General features: G+C 36.5%; 1 protein-coding gene across 1 annotated transcript; it reads left to right on the forward strand.

Moving 5' to 3' along the window:
* Positions 1 to 18,925: 18,925 nt before the first annotated feature.
* LOC100967550 (stabilizer of axonemal microtubules 2) lies at positions 18,926 to 21,957 on the forward strand (the record flags this gene model as incomplete). The annotated part of the gene is made up of 1 exon (XM_008968252.4): positions 18,926 to 21,957. A coding segment is annotated over one exon (951 nt), but the record flags the coding sequence as incomplete, so codon positions are not given.
* Between the last annotated feature and the right edge of the window lie 821 nt (positions 21,958 to 22,778).

The raw sequence follows: 22,778 nt of genomic DNA on the forward strand, positions 1-22,778 counted from the left end.
TCCCTCAGCTGCAGGTCTGTTGGAGTTTGCTGGAGGTCCACTCCAGACCCTGTTTGCCTGGGTATCACCAGTGGAGGCTCAGTTGGAAATGCAGAAATCACCATCTTCTGTGTGGATCACGCTGCGAGCTGCAGACCGGAGCTGTTCCTATTCGACCATCTTGGAACGGAAAACCCTGAGCATACTATTCTACAATCCAGTTTTTTACTATTTACAATCTCACCATCTTCCAGTGACCATGCATAAAGGCCACCCTCATTCTCTTAAATAACTCTCCTGTATACTATTAGCTTATGTGATATATTGGTCAAGGTTCTTAGTTATGGATAACATAATCTCCTCTTGTTAGTTTAGGCAAAAGGGAATTTATTAAGGAGTATATATATAGTTCACTTGGAAGAACTTAAGAAATCATTTTCAAAATAAGCTTCCACAAAAATCTTACCACAGACCAGGACTGACAAGGGAGCCACTGCCTCTGCCATAATCAGGAAATTGCAACAGAGCTGTAGAGTCCAGAATCACTCGTCTCTTCCAAGGTCAAGAAGCTGCCAAGTTAGGAAACCAGCTTGCAAATCAAGATGCCACCTAACAACTTCTAGCTCCAATCTCTTGTTGCCTCTATTACATTCCATGCAAGCAAAATAAATGTTGTGCTTTGACTCTCTCCTTATGTAGCTCTCTTCTGAATCAAAGTATCATGTGAATACATATAGTAGGTGAAACCTAAATTGTATGTGGAACCTTTCTGCAAGAGCATGGGAAATTCCCTATTAGCTTTTCAGCTTCTATAGTGTAACAAGACACTAAATTGTTTGAGACACTTAATAGTTGTGTTTCTACCACATAGGGATAGACCATTATTTATTGATTGTTTTTATAAACACCATTACAGAGGAAACAGTTTTTTTTTTCAGTAAAGCTCTAGAATTTAGAAATTGTGAGTTTATTGGAGGTCTCTGATTAAAATGCAATTACAACACAAAATGTTTTTTAAGGTTAATCATCTTTCAGTTTATTTTTTGCACAGGCGACATCCTTGTCCACATGGAACCACAAGGATTTATGAAAATTCTGGGGTGTTTTGCCCTACAACTGAATATTTGGAAAAATATCCTATGTATGACAATGTTCTTCCACCTCAGAGTCTTAAACCCAAGCAAGAAATTCGAGCATGCCGTGGTAAAATGGAAGGAATAACTACATTTAAGTAAACATTTAGTAACTATTTGCTTTACTTATTTTTCTCGCAACTATTCTGGTGTCAATAAAGTTTTCTAGCTATTTAATTACTGTTTCATTGATTTAAGTTGAACCAATCTAATAAGTAAGAGACTAGTTAAGTCACAACTTGAAAAAAACAGAAAAATGAGAATTAGGTTGACAAAGTGTGAGAAGAAAAAAGGGATATAAAAAGTTCTATTTTTTTAACTTCCTAAAATATCTCATATTTATCTATTTTCCACTGTTTGTCACCACCACCTAGAGCAGGGTGTCCAATCTTTTGGCTTCCCTGGGCCACACTGGAAGAAGACTTGTCTTGGGCTACATGTAAAATACAATAACACCAACCATAGCTGATGAGCAAAAAAAAAAAAAAAAAAAAAAAATCACACACAAAAAATCTCATAATGTTTTAAGAAAGTTTACGAATTTGTGTTGGACCTCATTCAAAGCCATCCTGGGCCACACGCAGCCCATATGCCGCAGGTTGGACAAGCTTGGCCTAGAGGAATGCAGTCACTTTCTAAGTATAATATGTGAATCTACTCTAGTTTTTGCAGTTTGATCTGTTTTCAATACTTCAGCCTGCCCAAATGCAAACCACATCCTATCACTTTTCTGCTTAAAATACTCTTAAACTTTCCCATTGTGTTTAACACAAACCAGAATCCTTACCAAAACCATGTAGAGGCATGGTTTGCTCGCTACTTACTTCTCTAATTCATTTTCACTGTAGCGTCCTTTTCACTCTTTTATGCTCCATCCCATGGGCCATTTTTCATGTCTTTGAAAAGTGCCAGGTTTCCTTGTCTCAGGGTCTTCCAAGATACTATTTTCCCTACCTGCAATTTTCCTTCCCTCTCCTAGCTAATGCTCATTCAATCTGCAGATCTCAACTAAATTATCACTTGAAAAAGCCTTCTCTGACACTTTTCAGATTAGGTAAAAGTCTTCTATGTAAGCTCCCAAAGCACCTTCCTGTTATTTATCATTAGATTAGTTTCAGTGTTTCATGAAAGCAGAAACTAAGTCTATTGTTATCTCAGCATTCTATTTTTAGAAAAGGAATACAATGCCTACTAGCACATAGTAGGTACCCAATATTTTGTTCAGTGAGTGATGAACAAAAATCCTCTTAAGTCTATACTTTTCATTTGGACTTACCTTTTTTGATCTCTCTGTATATTGTCAGTTAGGTGGATTAAGTATTATATTTACTCATTATTTTATTTAAACTGTTAATGTATGTATTGTATTCAAGGTACAATCTTGGTGTTAAGTATAAAAATGTCAGTAAGTTTGTGAACCCCAAATATCTGAGATAGGTCTCAGTTTATTTAGAAAGTTTATTTTGCCAAGGTTGAGGGCGCATGCCGGTGACACAGCCTCAGGAGGTACCAATAATATGTGCCCTAGGTGGTCAGAGCACAGTTTGGTTTTATACGTTTTAGGGAAACACACATCAGTCAACATATATGTAAGATGAATATTGGTTCTTCCAGAAAGGCGGGACAACTCGAAGCTGGGAGGGATCTTGCAGGTCATAGGTAGATAAGAGACAAATGGTTGCATTCTTTTGAGTTTCTGATGAGCCTCTCCAAAGGAAGCAATCAGATATGCATTTATCTCAGTGAGCAGAGGGGTGACTTTGAATAGAATGGGAGACAGGTTTGCCCTAAACATTTCCCAGCTTGACTTTTCCCCTTAGCTTAGTGATTTTGGGGCCCCAAGATGTATTTTCCTTTCACAAGTTGAAGTTCCTGCTTTCAAGGAACTCAGACATATTTCTATAATTTGGAGTTTTAAAAATGCTCTGTAATAGCTTTAGATTTTGGTGTTAGCCATTTTCATTTCATTTCAGATGTAGCTCATTCCTATTTAGCAAAGGTGGAGACTTTCAAACTTTTAGTCTAGTATTTATATTTTTAACATTTCAGGCATTCCTTGCAGTAATAATAGTTTGGTGACTCTAGTTACTACTATAGGGGTATGGCTCTTCCACAGATGGAAGATTTTACTTAGTCCTCAGATTTTGGTATGCAGTAGTGCCATCTAGAAGTGTTAAAATTGCAGACTCCAGAGCTCCATCTAAAAGAGCCAGTAAATAGAGTGGGTCTCAGGAAACTGCATTTTTAACCAGCATTGGTGGTGATTCTGTTGCCACTGATTCAGTGCAGCAGGTCAGGAACTGGACTGCTCACTGAGGATGACATGGAACATAAAACAGAGAGGGTCTTTGCTTTACTGTTGTTTATAGTCTTGTGGGAAAGTCCAGAAATGAAAATATCAGATAAATAACTAAGATAATTATGGATTATGATAAATGAGATGAAGAAATTGAATAACTGGTTGAGATGAATGAAATGGGAATGGTTCTTTTGTCTTCACTTTAATTTATTAATATTTCTTTCCTGATGCCTTAATGGTTCATATTAGAGATTTGAAATAAATTTTACAATATTTGTATTTATTGAACAAAGATTTTGCTTTTAACCAGTTCTAAATGTAGAAATTGAGAAAATTTAACCTGCCATATCTTTCTTTTAAAAGGCAGTTGCTTTTCAATTCTGGATTTCCCCTATTGTCTTATTCAAGCAAGCTTTAATAGTTAAAAAAAAAAAAGAAAGCAATGTCCCAAAGGTCCAAAATGCCAATAAAACTAAAATATTCTTTTCTTAAATTTTCTTCTCTTCACTTAGTAAGACATTGGATCTTTTCTTTGTATTTTCACTGGGAAACTAGCAGTATTTCTAAGTCATAATCTAGGAGCTTGAAACTCTTGCTTGACTCCCTCATGTTGACTGTGTTGACTAAGCAGTAGAAAATGGATTTATCCCTACAACAAAGAAGCTTTCTGTACCTTTGTATAGTACAGGAAGTGACTGTGTAAAGAGGTGTCTGAACTTGTACAAGATTTTGGATCCTTTATAGCAGTACAATTGTAGCTCACTTAGATGACTGCCAGAGTTGGCAGGAAGCCTGCCCTGAACGAGTAGGATTCTAGACACATCAAATGTTTCAGGATATATCAGATGAATAAGACTGCATTCACCCTCTATTACTACTCCATAGAAAGCGGCTTTGGGTTTGGAGGTATACTTTCTAACACTTGTCTAACCAGAGAAACTGAGAGTTCTAAGCTTTTGCTTTGCTTTTCCCTTCCTGATTCTCTCACTTCCTGACTGCATTTTAGCCCATTCCCCTCTAGCTTGTATTTGGAAAGAGCAAAGAACAACTCACGTGTCTTGAGAAGCAGAGGTATGTGACTTTTACTACTCTTCATCCATTAAATAAAAAGTTATTAAGCATTTATTAAGCATCAAGCACTATAATAGACACCTGGGATACAGTGGTGAACAAAAGCAGTCATGATCTCTCTATTGACAGATATTACAATCTATTAGAAATGGCAATCAAAAACATTACTCAAAATAACTCTAAAATTGCAACAGTGATAAAATCTGTGAAGGACAGGCACAGGTACCTTGACAGCCAGAACAAGAGTTTGACTTTATCAGGGGAATGAGAAAAATGAGTCAAAACCTGAAGGATGTTAAATTAACTGGATTAAGAGGGGGGAAGGAAATGCATTCCAAGCAGAGAGAGAGAGAGTAGCATGTAGCAGGAAGGAGCATGGGAAGGAGAAAATTATCAAAGAAAGCCAGCTGGAGCAGAGAAAGCAAGAGGAAGCACAGTGAGAGTTGAGGCTAGTGAAGAAGGCCAGGCAGAGCCTTTAAACCATGTTCCATGTTGTCTATGTCCTTACAGTAATAAGCCATGAAGGTTTCTTTTCTGGCTTGTTTTTTTTGGTGGAGGGTGGAGTTGGGGAGGAAGGGAGGTAAGGAAGCGGCTAGGGAGAGGAGGACAAGAATGACCTGATCAGATTTACACAGGAAAGAATTACTTCAGGTGCCATGTGGAGAAAAGACTGGAGGGAGAACTAGAGTGGATGTGGGTAAATGAGTTTCAAATTCATTAATGAGATTCAAATAAGCTATTGCAAAAACTGCATATTATGGTAGTGGCCGATGTGGAGAAAAGTGGTTAGATTTGAGAGATATTTATGAGGCAAAATTGACAGTAGTTGATGATGGACTAGATAGGGGAGAGAATTGAGGTATAAAGGGTGAGTCCTAGATTTCTGACTATGAGTCTGAAACGATGGTGATAGCGTTCACTTAAATAGAGAAAAAGCAAAAAGGACCACATTTATTGAGGGGAAATAGCGAGTTGATTTGGGACATATTAAGTTTTGAGTTGTCATTGAATATCCAAGAGACCATCGTAGATACTGGTATGGAGCTCAGAGAAGAGGTCTAAGCTGAGATGTAAATTTGAGGGTTATTTCGATCTAGGTAGTAATCTAAGCTGTGGGAGTAGAAGAGTTATCCTCAGGAGTGAACAGTGGATGAGAAGAAGAATGTGTAGGTAGGTCCAAGTCTTGAGGAACGCTAACATGTATTTAATGACCGAGTAGAGGTAGATGAAGGTGCATAGGAGACTGGAAAGAAATAATCAGGAAGTCGGGAATAGAAAGTTTCCTAGAAACAGACAGTGTGGACAATAATGTCAATTACTGTCGGAGAGGTCAAGTAAGATGAGGACTAAAAATGTTCAATGAATTTAATCACATGGAAGACACTGTGAACCTTAGAGCTGTATTAGGGAAGTGGCAGTGCTGGAAACCAGACTGAAATGGATTGGAGCAGGTGAGAAAACAGTTAATTAGTCTAAGAAGTTATGTTGTGAATAGAAGAATTCAGTGAGGGTTTTGGGTTTCTTTGGGAAACTTACAGACATACGCAGCAAATATTGATTAACACAAGATAGTTTAATCACAAAATGAGTCATGTGCCAATAGAGTCCAGAAGAAAAAAGCAATCCGTGAAGTCTTGTGGTAGTAATAGTAGTGGCTACCATATTGATCTTACTATGTACCAAGCAGTTTCCAGCATCACACTTTGTGATTTCATATTATATTACAAAGCTATAGTAACCAAAATAATAGGTAGTACTGGCATAAAAATAGACATATAGATCAATGAAACAGAATAGAAAACCCAGAATAAACCCAAGCATATTACAGCCAGCTAATTTTTGACAAGGGTGCCAAGAATACACAATGGAGGAAGAATAGTCTTTTCAATAGTGTTGGCTTGCATGCACACAGGCCACAGACCCTATAAAGCAACTACACAATCGAGACTACAAAGGAACTATGTATGACCGGAACAAAACCCCACATATCTATCTATCTATCTATATCTATATATAGATATAGATATTTTTTGAGACAGAGTCTCACTCTGTCACCCAAGCTAGAGTGCAGTGGCACAATCTCAGCTCACTGCAACCTCTGCCTCCCGGGTTCAAGCAATTCTCCTGTATCAGCCTCCTGAGTAGCTGGGACTACAGGCACCCACCACCATGCCCAGCTAATTTTTGTATTTTTAGTAGAGACCATATTGGTCAGGCTGGTCTTGAACTCCTGACTTCAGGTGATCCGCCCGCCTCGGCCTCCCAAAGTGCTGGGATTACAGGCGTGAGCCACCATGCCCGGTCCCCACGTATCAATATTAACCTTGAATGTAAATGGCCTAAATGCTCTTCTTAAAAGACCCAGAGTGGCAAATTGGATTAAAAAAAAACAAACACAAAAAAAACCACCCATCCTTCTGCTGTCTTTGAGAGACCCATCTCACATGCAGCAACACTCAGGCTCAAAGTAGAAGATGGAGAAAGATCTACCACACAAATAGAAAACAAAAAAAGCAGGAGTTGTTATTTTTGTATCAGATAAAATTGACTTTAAACCAACAACAGTAAAAAGGGGCAAAGAAGGGCGTTAATTACATAATAATAAAGAGTGCAGTTCAATGAGAACACCTAACTATCCTAAATGTATTATATATGCACTCAGATTTATAAAACAAATGTTTCTAGACCTAAGAAAAGACTTTGACAGTCACACTAAAACAGTGGGAGACTTCAACACCCCACTGACAGCATTAGACAGATCATCAAAACAGAAAACTAAGAAATTCTGGACTTAAATTCAACACTTGACCAATTGGACAATAGAGATCTACAGAATACTCCACCTAACAACCCCAGAATATACATTCTTCTCATCTTCACATGGAACATACCCTAAGTTTGACCACATTCTCAGTCATAAAGCAAGTCTCGATAAATTCAAAAACATTGAAATAATACAATTTATCTTCTCAGACCACAGTAGAATAAAAATAGAAATCAGTACCAAGAGGAAATCTCAAAACCACACAAATACATGGAAACTAAACAACTTGCTCCTGACTGACTTTTGGGTAAACAATGAAATTAAGGCAGAAATTTAAAAAGTATTTGAGGCCAGGCACGGTGGCTCATGCTGTAATCCCAACACTTTGGGAGGCCGAGGTGGGTGAATCACAAGATCAGGAGTTCGGGACCAGCCTGGCCAACATGGTAAAACGCTGTCTGTACTAAAAATACAAAAAAGTAGTTGGGCATGGTGGCGGGCGCCTGTAATCCCAGCTACTTGGGAGGCTGAGGCAGGAGAATCACTTGAGCCTGGGAGGCAGAGGTTGCAGTGAGCCGAGATTGTGCCACTGCACTCTAGTCTGGGCAACAGTGCAAGACTCCATCTCAAAAAAAAAAAAAAAAGTATTTGAAATAAATAAAAATAGAGACACAACATACCAAAACTACTGGGATGTGGCAAAAGCAAGGGTAAGAGGAAAGTTTATAGTGCTAAATGCCTACATCAAAAAGATAGAAATATCTCAAATTAACAACCTAAACTAGCAACCAAAAGTACTAGCAAAATAAGAACAAACTAAACCAAAAGCTAGCAGAAGAAATAATTAAAATCAGAGCAGAACTGAATGAAATTGAGACCCTCAAAACCGTACAAAGGATCAATGAAGCAAAAAGTTCACTTTTTGAAAAGATAAACAAGATTATAGACCAGTAGCTAGATTAACAAAAAAAGGCATCCAAATAAGCACAATCAAAAGTGACATCACAATTGATCCCACAGAAATACAAAAGATCCTCAGAGAATATTATGAACCACACAAACTAGAAAGTCTAGAGGAAATGGATAAATTCCTGGAAACACAAATTCCCAAGATTGAATCAGGAAGAAAGAGAAATCCTGAACAGATCAATAACAAGTAAGGAAATTGAATCAGTAGTAAGAAACCTACCAACCAAAAAAATAAATAAATAAATAAAATAAAACAGCCCTGGACCAAATGTGTTCACAACTGAATTCTACCAGACATACAAAGAACAGCTGGTACCAATCCTACTGAAAGTGTTCCAGAAAATTGAGGAAGAGGGACTCCTTTCTGACTCATTCTATGAAACTAGTATGGTTCTGATACCAAAATCTGACAAAAACCCAAAAAAGAAAACTACATTTTCCCTGAACACAGATGAAAAAATCCTCAAAAAATACTAGCACACCAAATCCAGCAGCAAATCAAAAAGTTAATTCACCACAGTCAAGTGGGTTTTATTCTTGGGATGCAAGGATGGTCCAACATATGCAAATCAATAAATGTGATTCACCACATAAATAGAATTAAAAACAAAAATCATATGATCATCTCAATAGATGCAGAAAAAGCATTTGATAAAATTCAACATCCCTTCATGATAGAAACTCTCAACAAACTAGGCACTGAAGGAACATACCTCAAAATAATAAGAGCCATCTATGAGAAACCCACAGCCAACATCATACTGAATGGACAAAAATCTGGACACATTCCCTTTGAGAACTGGAACAAGACAAGGATGCCCACTCGTATCACTCATATTCAACATAGTATTGGAAGTGCTAGCCAAAGCAATCAGGCAAGAGAAAGAAAAGGCATCCAAATAGAAAAAGAGGAAGTCAAATTATCTCTCTTGGCTGACAGTATAATTTATACCTAAGAAACCCTAAAGATCCTGCCAAAAGACTCCTAGACCTAATAAACAACTTCAGCAAAGTCTCAGGATACAAAATCAATATACAAAAATCAGTAGCATTTCTATACACCAATAATGTTCAAGCTGAGAACCAAATCAAGAACATAATTCCATTTACAGTAGCCACACACACACTCACAGTACCTGGGCATACATCTAACCAAGGAGGTGAAAGATCTCCACAAGGAGAAAGAAATCATAGACTACACAAATGGAAAAGCATTCCATGATCATGGATAGGAAGATTCAATATCACTAAAATGTCTACTACCCAAAGCAATCTATCAAATTAGCAATATCACTTTTTGCAGAATTAGAGAAAAACGATTCTAAAATTTATATAGAACCCAAAAAGAGCCTGAATAGCCAAGGCAATCCTAAACAAAAAGAATAAAGCCAGAGGCATTACATCTCCCAACTTCAAACTATACTACAAAGCTGCAGTAACCAAAACAGCATGGTACTGGTACAAAAATAGACACGTAGACCAATGGAACAGAATGGAGACCTCTGAAATTAATCCAGACACCTACAACCACCTAATTGTCAACAAAACTGGCAAAAATTAACAATGGGGAAAGGACTCCCTATTCCATAAATGATGCTGGAAAAACTGGCCAACCATATGCAGAAGGATGAAACTGGACACCTACTTCTCACTATATACAAAAATTAACTCAAGATGGATTAAAAGCTTAAATGTAAGACCTCAAACTATAAAAATCCTGAAAGAAAACCTAGGAAATATTCTTCTAGACATTGCCTTAGGCAAAAAATTTATATCTTAAGTGCTCAAAAGCAAATGCAATAAAAATTGACAAAATGGGACTTAATTAAATTAAAGAGCTTCTGCAAAGGAAAAGAAACTATCAACAACATAACAAACAAGCTACATAATAGGAGAAAATATTCACAAGCTATGCATCCAACAAAGGATTAATATCCAGAATCTATAAGGAAGTTAAATAAATCAACAAGAAAAAATAACATTAAAAGGTGGGCAAAGGACATGAAAAAATTCTCAACATCACTAATGATCACATGAAAACCACATGAGTTACCATCTCAAACCAGTTAGAATGGCATTCAGCCAAGCAATCCCATTACTGGGTATATACCCAAAGGAAAATAAATCATTCTATCTGCACTTGTACGTTCACTGTAGCACTTTTCACAATAGCAAAGACATGGAATCAACCCAGGTGCCCATCAATGGTGGCTCAGATAAAGGAAATGCAGTATGTATATACCATGGAATACCATGCAGCCATAAAAAAATGAAATGTTATTTGCAAGAATAAGGATACAACTGGAGGTCATTATTCTAAGTAATTTAACACAGAAACAGAAAACCAAATACTGCATGTTCACACTTGTAAGTGGGAGCTAAACTTTAGGTATACATGGACACAAAGATGGAAACAATAAACACTGGAGATTCCAAAAGGAGAAAGGGAGAGGAGGGTGCAAAGGTTAAACATCTACCTGTTGGGTACTGTGTTCACTAATTGGATGATGGAATAATTAGAAAGCTAAACCTCAGCATCACATAATATACCCAAGTAACAAACCTTCACATATAATCCCTGAATCTGAAATTAAAATAAATGAAATAAATGGTATTGGGAAAACTGAATATCCACATGTGAAAGAATGAAATTGGAGTCTTTTCTTATTCCATACACAAAAACCAATTCAAAGTGAATTGAAGACTTAAACACAAGACCTCAAACCATAAAATTCCTAGAAGAAAACATGGGGAATTTCTTTGACTTTGACCTTGCCAATGGTTTTTTGGATATGACTCCGAAAACACAGGCAACAAAAACAAAAATAGATGAATGGATTACACCAAACTAAAAAGTGTCTGTACAGCAAGCAAACAATCAACAACAAAAAAATGCAACTTATGAATTGGTAGAAAATATGAGCAAACCATGTATCACATAAAGGGTCAATATTAAAAAAAATAAGGAACTTATCCAAATTAATAGCAAAAAAAAAAAAGTGGATTAAAAATTGACCAAAGTACCTGAGTAAACATTTTTCCAAAGAAGACATACAAATGGCCAATAGATACATGAAAAGGTACTCAACATCACCAATCACCAGATAAATGCAAATCAAAACCACAACCACAATGAGATATGATGTCTATTATAGAAAAGATAAAAGATTACAGGTGTTAGGATATGGAGAAAAAGGAATCCTTGTACACTGTTGGTGGGAATGTAAACTTGTATAGCCATATGGAAAACAATATGAAGTTTTCTCAAAAATTAAAAATGGAACTTTCATATGATCCAGCAACTTCCCCTCTGGTGTATACCCAAAGGAAATGAAATCAGTATCTTGAAGAAATAGCTGTACTCTTATTTATTGCAGCATTATTCACAATAACCTAGATAAGAAACAACCTAAATGTGCATCGATCAATGAATAAATGTGATGTGTAAATATATGTCTGAATATATATATAGTACACATATATTCCATTATATATTATGTAATAATATATATAATAATAATGTATACATCTAAAAGAGTTGAATACATAGAAGCACAGGATAGAATGATGGTAACCGGGGCAGGGAAGTGGGGGAAATTGGGAAATATTGGGCAAGAGGTACAAAGTTGAAGTTGTATAGAATGAATAAATCTAGAGATCTAATGTACAGCATCATGACTCTAGTTAATAATACTGTACTGTATACTGGAAATCTGCTGAGAGTGTATTTCAGGTGCTCTCACCACACACATGCACACACATGCATACACACACAAAGGTTACTGTGAGGAGATGGATATGTTTTTCACTTTAGTAATCATTTTACTGTGTGTGTATATATAAAACTTCATGTAAATTTTAAATATATACAATTTTTATTTAAAAATAAAATATGGACTATATAAAAAGAAACTTTATAATTGTGAATTTAAAAAAACAATAGCATGAAAAATGAAATTGCCATACTATATGAGATATCATGAGGGGAAGACATAATTCACTGGAAAATTAGTGGAACAAACAGTACTTCAAGAATTTATACTTGGTGAGTTATCACTTCAGGCCAGGCTGGGAATGCATCAGAGACTAGTAAGTACTGACATATAGAAACAGGAGGAATTTTCTAAAAACTGGTATGAAATGAGTAAAAAAGCATAGAACCAAAAAATAAAAGTTATTCAGTACACATGGTGAGGACCAGAAGGTTTCAGGGATGAGAGATTGGGGTGTAATTCTATAAAGGTAGACTGAGATCAGTTTGGGAAGAACCTTGATTGCCAGGCTGAGGGGCTTGACATAAGTATAGATTTTTTAAAATCTTCTTTTAAGGGCACCAGACAGCTGTAGAAGCAAAAAACTAAAACTTCAGAGAGATAGGAGCCCTTCCTCAGTGAGTTGATATGGCCAGCCATTTACTTCTCTGGGAACACTTGTCAAGTCTAGGCCTATGCTGAGGATTGAACTTGGCATAAGCAGAGAAACTCTAGTAGGGGAAAGAGAAAGCAGTGGAACACTTGAATGTGGGCTGATAGGACTAACTGAAATCTAGAAGAGCCCTAGATACATGGCTGGTTTTCAATGTGAGACATTCACTGCGTGTTTGCAGGGAAGGGAGTATGGTGTGCTGAGAGGCTGGGCCAGAAAAATCCCACAGGAATATCCCACAGTCTTATTTGAGAGTAAATGCTTAGAAGAGAGTTCCACTAGAATGAGGGCCTTACTACAAACACTCCTCAAGCCTTGTTCTTGAGACATTTGAAACTAGAGTAAGACTATGTCTAACTAAAGGTGCCATTGAGCCCTAATCTAGCTCAGACTCTGGTAAGAATGAGGTGATCTGCCCTGTATTTTACCATAGGAAAGAACAAATTGTCTCTGTTGAAAATAACACTGATTTTAGTTTTTATGATTCTCTTATACACAACATCTAGCATATAGTAAAATGTTATGAGGCCTATGAAGAACCAGGAAATATTTGAAGAGATAATGGTCAAGACTTTTCCAAAATTGATGAAAGAATCAGCCCACAGATTCAAGAAGCTCAGCAAACTCCAAAATAAACATATAGGAAACCACCCTAGACAACTATTGTCAAACTTCGGAAAACCAAGTAAAGATAAAGTCTTAAAAGTAGCAAGTGAAAAACTATACGTTATCTACAAAAAGAAAAAGTTATATCTGACTTTTAAACAGAATGATACATGACTTTTCAACAGAAGCTCTGGAAGTTAAATGACAGTGAAATGACACTTTAAAAGTGCTAAAGGTGCCAGAAGGATCTAGAATTTTAAAGCCAGCAAATCTGAGAATTATATATCTAGCAAAAATGCCCTTTAAAAATTTAAGCAAAGTAAAAATGTTTTCAGACAAAAAAGAAAAAGCTGAGATGCCTACTACAAATGTATTAAAGGGAATTGTTCAGTTAAAAGGAAACTTACTCCAGAGAGAAGCATGAAATGCAGGAAGGAATGAAGCACACAGAAAGGGTAAATATGTGGGTAAATATAAAAGAATATTGACAACTTAAAGTCAAAATTACTATATTATGTTTTTACACAAATATGAAAGTAAAATATGTTAGAACAGTGGTACAAAAGGCAAGAGGAGTTAAATAGAATTAAATTGCTTACAGGTTCTTCCATGGTAGACGTGGTAAAAATGTCCATTTAAGTTTGAGCCAGAAAAATCTCATGACAAGTCAAAAATTCATTTTTATTTTTAAAACATAGAAAGATAAAATTCTAATAGTAAAGTAGAATGATAAAAATGCCATTTAGTAATACAAAAGAAGGCAGGAAATAAGGGGTATGGGAACAAAGAAGGGAAAAATCAAAAGCAAATAGCAATACAGTCAACTTAAGCCCAGCTAGATCATCACATTAAGTGTAAATGAACAAAATATTTTGATTAAAACTCAGAGTGATTTTTCACACATTAAAAAGATATTATTTTTAAAAATATGCCAATAATTTACAACTTACATAAAATGGATAAATTTTTTGAAAAATGCAATTTACCAAAAGTAACCCAAGAAGAAATAAAAATTCAAAATAGCCCTATATCTGTAAAGGAAATTGAATTTGTAGAATTGAAGGTGTAATTTTAAACCTCACCATAAAGAATTCCAGAATTTTCAGATTCTGTGTAGGATGCAGGAAGTCAGAAAGATTATGTCCCCAACATAACAATAAGAAAAAGCCAGATAATCTACAAAATCATAAATGCGTATGAATCCTTTAGAAACCTGAGATCACAGGTTAACCAATTAGCCTGACATTAAGGAAAAACAACTTCCACCCAGTTGAGACAGGAGGCAAGCACTGTTTCACCCAAAGCAGGGCATGGAATGAAGACTAGCTGTTACAAAAGTGGATAAAATAATTCATTTACATCTTTAGTTGCTAAAGACTTGAGTGTGAACTACTGTGAGAGTATAGAAGCTCTGAGAACTTCAGACACTAAAGGGGGAGTTCAAAACCACTCATAGACTCTTCCCTATGGATGTTCACTCTGTGATCATCAGAAAGATTGGGAGAAAGGCTGGAGGCCACAGAAAGTTTCCTTTGTAGTGCGGGCATGGAGAGAAGAATGGTTGTTGTTGCGAAAGAAAAAAAAAGCAGGAAGCTCCATTTGAATGACTCTAACCTACAGAACAAAAGCATTAATCCACTGCGGGAGAGACATCACTCTGACAACCCCAATGAATAGCTGAAGATGTATTGTACCTTGAGGAAAGATAAAGGAAAAACAACAACAAGAAGCAAAATAAAACCAAACCTTGAACATGAAGAAAGAACAGGAAACTGTCTCGGGACCAACAATTAGAGACCTACTACATCAAGTGAAGGAGCAGGTGCACTGAGAGAGCCCTGCTTCTGAGGCCCGGGGGCACAGGGACTGCCTAAGACTGAAGCTGAACCAGGACAACAGAGAAACCACCACACACTCACCTTCCATTTCCCAAACACAAAATTCTAAATGTGTATGCCCTTAACACTTGAGCTTCAAATACACAAAACATAAACTTATAGTACTAACATAAGAAATGTAAAAACATGCATTTGTAGTTGGAGACTTCAACACTCTCTTTAAGTAATCTATAGAATATAGACAGGAAATGAATAAGGATATAAAGACCTGAACAACACTATCAACAGTTGTCCAAATTGACATTTGCAAAGCACTTCTGTCAACAATAACAGAATACACATTCTTTTCAAGTGCACATGAAACGTTCATTCAGATAAACTATATTCGGAGCCATAAAACAAACCTTAACAAATATAAAAGAATTGAAAGCATGCAATGTGTGGTTTTGATCATAACAGAATTGAATTAAACATCAATAATAGAAAAAAAGTGGGAAAATCCCCCAATATTTGGAAATTACACAGCAAATTTCTAAATAACGAATGTTTTAAGCAAAAGTAAAAGAAATTAGAAAGTATTTTGAATTTAATGAAAATATAGTATACCAAAATCTGAGAGATGCATCTAAAGCAATACTTTGAGGAAAATTTATAGCATTTAAGGTTCATATTAGAAAAGAAAGTCTTAAATCAATAGTCTAAACCTTCATTGTATGAAACTAGAAAAATAAGAGCAAATTAAATCCAAAGCAAAGTAGAAGGAAATAAATGAGGATAACAGCAGCAATCAATAAATTTGAAAACAGAAAAACAATGAAACCAAAAATTGGTTCTATTAAAAGATAATAAAGTTGATAAACCAAAAGAGAGAAGACACCAATTACAAATATCAAGAATGAAAGAGAATAGCACTACAGACCTTATAGACATTTATTTTACATTGTGGCCTCTTCTTTTTTCTTTTTCTTATTTTCGACAATTTTATCAGGTTGCCATTCATTCCATGTTTGCTTCAAGAAGGAAGAAATTAATATTTAGAAGGTAATATCAACAGTATTTGAAAACTACTTGAAAAGGAGAGAAGGAAATGAGGGAGAGAAAGTCAATTAAACGGAACCTTAGCCTGACTTGCCAAATTCACAACAGAAACTTTGTAGGTATGTTATTTTCTGGGGAACGTGAGTCTGAGTGAGATAATTAATTGGGGCATGCTAAGTTTTCATTTATCTGAGGGACATCCAAATAAAGATGTCTAGTAGGTGGATAAATATGTGGGTTGGTGTTTGAAGGGAGGTCTGAAGTAGAGATTCAAGTTTGGGAGTCACCACCTTACAGGTAGTATTAAAACCATGGGAGTAGATTGGTGATATGCAGATTGAAAAAGCTGAGGCCGAGGATGATGTCCCCTTACTTTCTAAAAGTAGTTTCCAATTCCTTGGTACCACAAGACACCACAGGGAGCAGTCCCAAGTACCAGGAAAAAGAACTAGCATAAGCAACTCAAGACTTTTGTCCTCAAAGAAGAACCTAGAACAGCTCACTATATTAAAATGGGGTTGGAGCTGTGTATACAAATAGTGGGCAAGTGCATTCAGACACTTCTTGGACTTAAACCTGTTCAGAAGAGAATAAACTTTCTATCCAGATTTTAGTGGCTAGACATAAAAAGTGAGCTGAGGAAACATCTAACAAGGGCAATAGTGGAGCTGCCACATAACCAAACTGTATTGTTAGACGTGGACAGCATTGTTTGTTTTCTTGTTTGTTTTTTCCATAAGTATCATAAAACACTAAAAACAGATGATAAAGATTATGATGTTTTAAAGATGCTGCTAGAATGTTATCAAATATTCCATAACAGATAATAAATATTCCAGGCATATGAGCATAGGCATATTTATAGGGAGAAAATCAATTTTCTGCAATTATGTAGAACTTACATTCATACTATTGTATGCTATCACATCCATCTCTCAGTGTCCAAATTCTTGCTTCCATTTTGAAAACCAAAGCTGGTTTGGTGAGGGAGAAATATTCTCTTCTGTTTACTCTCTTATAATGAAAATCTTTTTTCTCTTGTGTGGTAGCAAGAATTCTCCCTATATGATTGTGTGGAACTATAAACCTTCAATAACATCTCTGATTCCTTTTAGTTAAGTGAAAAATAGTGTTATACTTTTATACTTTAGTCTGCAAAGAAGAGAGATTCCCTCATGATACCTCAAGAAAAAAAGGCTCTGGTAAAGCTTCATGTGAACTGAAAATGGAAAGCTATCAGGTGCCCAGGGAGCTTGAAGGAAGAGCTTTTCCCTTCATCTCTGCAATAAGCTACATGATTTCTCTCACAGCATCTTCACTTCCCTTCACTCATCTGCTCTGATTGCCACTTTACTAACTGGCCACCTCTGCCTAGTTATCATTTCTGTTTCTTTACAGGTCTGTTTTGAATGTAACTTCAGCTTTCCATAGTTCTTCAGCTCTACTTCCTGGCATCCTTTTCAATTCTCCCATTTCTATCTCACTCATTATTTTCAATTTTAGGTTTACAAGAATAAGAATGCTTGATCTAGCTCATCTTTTCTGTCAGTTTGTCTTAAAGGTCTCTGCTAGCCTAAAGGTTGCCTATTCTTGAGTCAGGTGCAGTCTCTCATCCAGACAGCAGTAACTTAATCATTTAGTCCAAAACTTGGCCATTTTGGCAAAAATGGCTAAGCATTTTTTCTCTTCAAAGAAGATATCCACATAATAAGTTTTCAAAGTTTGACCTTTCCTGTAAATATTGCATAGACTTTAGTCCAGATTTTAGTACATTATCTTGTGTAATAAATTTCTATCTTTTATAAATTAACTTTTGGTATTTAGAAATATATATTTTGGCGTGAAGTCTATTCTATGTTATTTCCTAGCTTACTATCTTCCTCATGGAGAAATAGAAAACACAAATAATCCTTAGTTGAAATATAATCATTTCAGTTTTAGTGAAGTGTACCATTACCAACTTGTAATGGTGTTACAAGTCATCATTCTGTATACACTAGCGTGACCCAAAATGCTCCACAGTCTAGGTAAACTACAGGAAGTAAGCTTAAGGTTATTTAACTTCCAAACCCCAGATCTCTGCTCTGATGGTCACTTGAAATTCTACAATTTCAAACACCTCTGAAGACATTCAGTTAAGGCCTCTGGCCTCTAGATGGCCCTCTATCTTTTGGGAATGCCTTAAAGTCCATTTCATGAGGGAAAGTTGAAGCCAGTGATCTTTCTGGGATAGCACAAGTTACCCTGTATCTTTGCTCAAGGAATTCTTTCTGTAGGCTTCCTAGAGGATAGCAGAATTAAAATTTTCTCCCCTTTGATGAGTCTCTCCAAAGCAAGGAGTAATACCTGTATTACTATTGCCCACCCATGAAGGGCACTTGATTTTATTTCAAGCCCTGGATTTTAGACGTACCTTAGCATTTTGTGAGTTGTAGTTAAAATCCCAACCACTTCCTAGGAATACAACCATAATCTCCTAAACTCTGTCCTCACCTCCAACACAGTCCTTTTGGCTTTCAAGAACTATCCACAATCAGGCTCACATGTGCTTTTCCTTTGTTATGTAATCAGATGAATGTGAAAGTGGAAAGTTATATGTATTAAAGTGAGGAGATGGGTAGAGGAAGGTGGAAATGAAGAAAAAGAACAAATCTGAAAGGAATCAGAGAAACTGTATTCTGATACTATTGTTTAGATTTCTAAAGGAAATGGAAAGATGTTTGGCAATGAGAGAAGTCAGTTATGATTTTTAGAAAATGGTTGTTTTCTTCAGCACTTAAAACTGTTTTTGCTTTGATATAATTTTCAAGACGATTATAGAGCTTGGGACCTTCATAAAAGTGAACTTTATAAGCCAGAACAAACTTACCACCCCCCTACTGTGAAATTTGGAAATTCAACTACATTCCAGGATGACTTTGTTCCTCAGGAGATAAAGCCTAGGCAAAGCTTTAAACCCTTCTCTGTGGTCAAACGTTCTACAGCCCCTTTTAATGGTATTACAAGTCATCGCCTTGATTATATACCTCATCAGCTTGAACTCAAGTTTGAAAGGCCAAAAGAAGTTTACAAACCAACTGACCAACGCTTTGAGGATCTCACAACTCACCGGTGTGACTTTCAGGGTCTCATTGGTGAAACTGCAAAACTCTGCAGACCTGTACACACCAGAGTGACCCAGAATGCTCGGTTTGAAGGAAGCACTGAATTCCGTGAAAGTTTTCAACCATGGGAAATCCCACCACCTGAGGTCAAGAAAGTACCAGAGTATGTGCCTCCTACAGGTAGCATGCTGTTAAACAGCACAAGCCATCTTGACTATGTTCTGTATCAGGCCAACCGTGTTGTTCCCATCAGGCCAGTTTCTCGTAGAAGAAGTAACAGTTTTCCTTTCCAAGGAAAAAGCACCATGAAAGAAGATTTTCCAGCATGGGAAAGTTGTCGTCAAGGACTTATTAAGAAGCAGCAGCAGATTCCCAACCCATCTGGAAAATTTGATGGTTTGAGCACTTTCAGATCTCACTATTTGCAACATGAATTGATTCCAACAGAGAGTTGCAAACCTTTAAATATTGCTTTTAAGAGTTCTGTTCCATTTGATGATGTAACCATGTACTCTGTAGAGTACACACCGAAAAAACAGGAAATTTGCCCAGCTAGCTATCCCTCTCCTCCAGGTTATATTTTTGAAAATACAAATTCCCAAGGTCATAAATTCTTCTGCAAGATTACTCCCGCAGTGAAGGCCTTCTAATAACCAAATTGTGCTTAAAAGGAAGCTACTAATAAGTTGTTGGTTTTCCAAGAGAAAACTCAATTTTTGTAGTGAAAAAAATTTATGATATAATAAATCTTTTTTGTTTGTTTGTTTTTGAGAGGGAGTCTCGCTCTGTTGCCCAGGCTGGAGTGCAGTGGTGCAATCTCAGCTCACTGCAAGCTCCGCCTCCTGGGTTCATGCCATTCTTCTGTCTCAGCCTCCCGAGTAGCTGGGACTACAGGTGCCCGCCACCACGCCCAGCTAATTTTTTGTATTTTTAGTAGAGATGGGGTTTCACTGTGTTAGCCAGGATGGTCTCAATCTCCTGACCTCGTGATCTGCCCGTCTTGGCCTCCCAAAGTGCTGGGTTTACAGGCGTGAGCCACTGCACCCGGCCGATATAATAAATCATTTTTTATATTTTTAAACAAGAAAATTGGAAAATGTATCATAAATCAGAATCTTAAAACCATTTTGTATTGATATTTTAACCAAGATTGTTCTTTAATATGCATTTTGGAAGGTTGAATAATATAGATTCCCATATGTACCATTTTAATACTCAACATACTGCTTAGTAGCTTGTCCCCAGTCTATTATTTGTAATTCTGTTTATAATTATGGCAATTGTATGGTTATTCACATACCAGCTGTCATTTATCAAGCACATCAGGATTATCTAGAACAACATTGAAAATGATATATGGATTCCTCTTCCAAGGCAACAGGATTCATTTTACTCAGACTTCATGGCATCTACACAGCATCCACTGAATCAAGTTTTGGTTGGTGGTATACAGACTGCTGCACTGCTCCTCACCATGTTCAAGTTAGCAAGAGGCACTGTGGTGTGGCAAGGAAAGGCTCTGTGTGCTGGGAATCGAAGGACTTGAGTTTAAGTTCTAACTAATTATTATTTTTAGAGACAGGGTCTCACTGTCACCTATGCTGGAGTCCAGTGGCATGATCATGGCTTACTGCAGCCTCAGCCTCCTGAGCTCAAGTGATCCTCCTGCCTCAGCCTCCCAAGTAGCTGGGACTACAAGGGTGTGCCACCACACCCAGCTATTTTTTTAATATACTTTGTAGAGATAGGTTCTTGCTATATTGGCCAGGCTGCTTTTGAATCCTGCCTTGGCTTCCCAAAGCACTGGGATTACAGGCATGAGACACTATACCCAGCCTAAGTTCAAGTTCTAATAATATAGATTTCTATTTGTACTACCTTAGACAGTGACTCATATCTCTGAGACTCAGTGTCTTTGTTTGTAAAATGATGTCTGTTTTCAAAAACGTTTGTTTTGAGCATCAGACTATATGGTACATTTTAATCCTTAAAGTAAAAGTATAAATGTAGGGGATTGTTAAAAAAATCACTCAGTCTCTTTTTGTACTTGTTTTCTCCTTTTCAAATTAGGATAATTACTTACCCAATCCTCATTTTCTGGCCTGTATCAAGGATTGTAAAATAACCTAATTTGTTTTGAGCTATGAGTAGTATGTGAGGAGTCTTGTCCTTTAAAACTTCATGAGCACCCGAGAAATTCTTAACAGAGAATGGAAAGCTTGGAGTGGGGTAAATACAGTGGTTTCAGTAACAGTATTTGCAGAAAGGAAAAAGTGTTTGCTAGGGTAGTTTTAGGAAGACTGACAGCTCTGAAGAAATCTTTAGGGTAAATGTAGGTAATTTTGCACCTAATTGCCAGGCCAAGTCACTGTTTAGAGGAAGAACCAGCCCCAGCAGGGGGCATAATCATCTGGTTCACCTCTTCCGGTGTGAAGATAAGTGATAAGGTAAAGAATGATGCCAGTAAGTATAGTAGAAACACTCTATTGCATTTATAAATGCTAAAAATTTCCCAATGAATTAAACTCTTATTGGGTGGTTTTTTTAAAAAAAATTAAATAATTGCATTATGGGAGAATATGATTTATTATAGCATAAAGTGAATTTTAGTCTTTTATGGCTTCAGAATTATTTTAAAATGTATTTTATTGAAAATCATTAATATTTGGTTATTTTAATTGTTCAAAAGTAACTTGTTCTTATTTACATTTATTAGTAAAAGTATGGTGTGTGAAACTTTATATTTCTATGCAACATTAATAAAATCAATAAAAGGAACAGATTTTCAAGATTTCTGTACCTATTTTTTTTTTTAAAGACAGCATTTTAATAAAGTCCTGTCTAGGTTAACCTATACATAAGTAGATGTTCTTACTTTTTAAATACAAAACAATAATGTATAACCAGAATTAAAAATAAGGGAATACTACAGCACTCTGTCATCCCGTCCCATATTCCAATGCTGGATATTCACATCCCTGCGTAATTTAATGGGGGTGGTCTCCTCCCTGGACAAAGGTCACCCTTAATAAGACATCTACTAGAATTTCCAGAGGCAAATTGCCATCATAAGGATTGAAGATGAATAATGGCGTTTCCCCATAATCTAACACTCAGTATAACAGGTGTGAAAATAGAGATTGAAACAGAGAACAATGTAAGACATTCAGCCTAGGAGTTCAGGAAAGTCTGCCTTAGGGAGAGGATAGACAGGTGAGCTGAATCTTGGAAGATAAGTAGGAAATTGCCAGATCAAGAAAAATGGGAAGGTGGGAACAGCATAAAAATAGATACAGAGGGACCCTCTATCTCTGTGAAAGAGTTAAAGGGACTTCCAAGCTATGTTGGTGGAAAGCTAGCAATCCCTGAGTCATTCTCCTGTTAGGCCTCCTTGAAATACTATGCAGGAACACACACAACATTTTAACAGGGCTGGAAACTAGTAATATTACTTAGCAACCTGCCAGATTCCACTACGCCAAACTTGGATAAATCTAATGAAGAAAGGAGGAAAATTCAGAGAGAAAAGTCGGTAGATTTCTACCCCAGCCC

This window comes from Pan paniscus, chromosome 16 (genome assembly GCF_029289425.2).
Source record: "Pan paniscus chromosome 16, NHGRI_mPanPan1-v2.0_pri, whole genome shotgun sequence".
In the NCBI taxonomy this organism is placed as follows: Eukaryota; Metazoa; Chordata; class Mammalia; order Primates; family Hominidae; genus Pan; species Pan paniscus.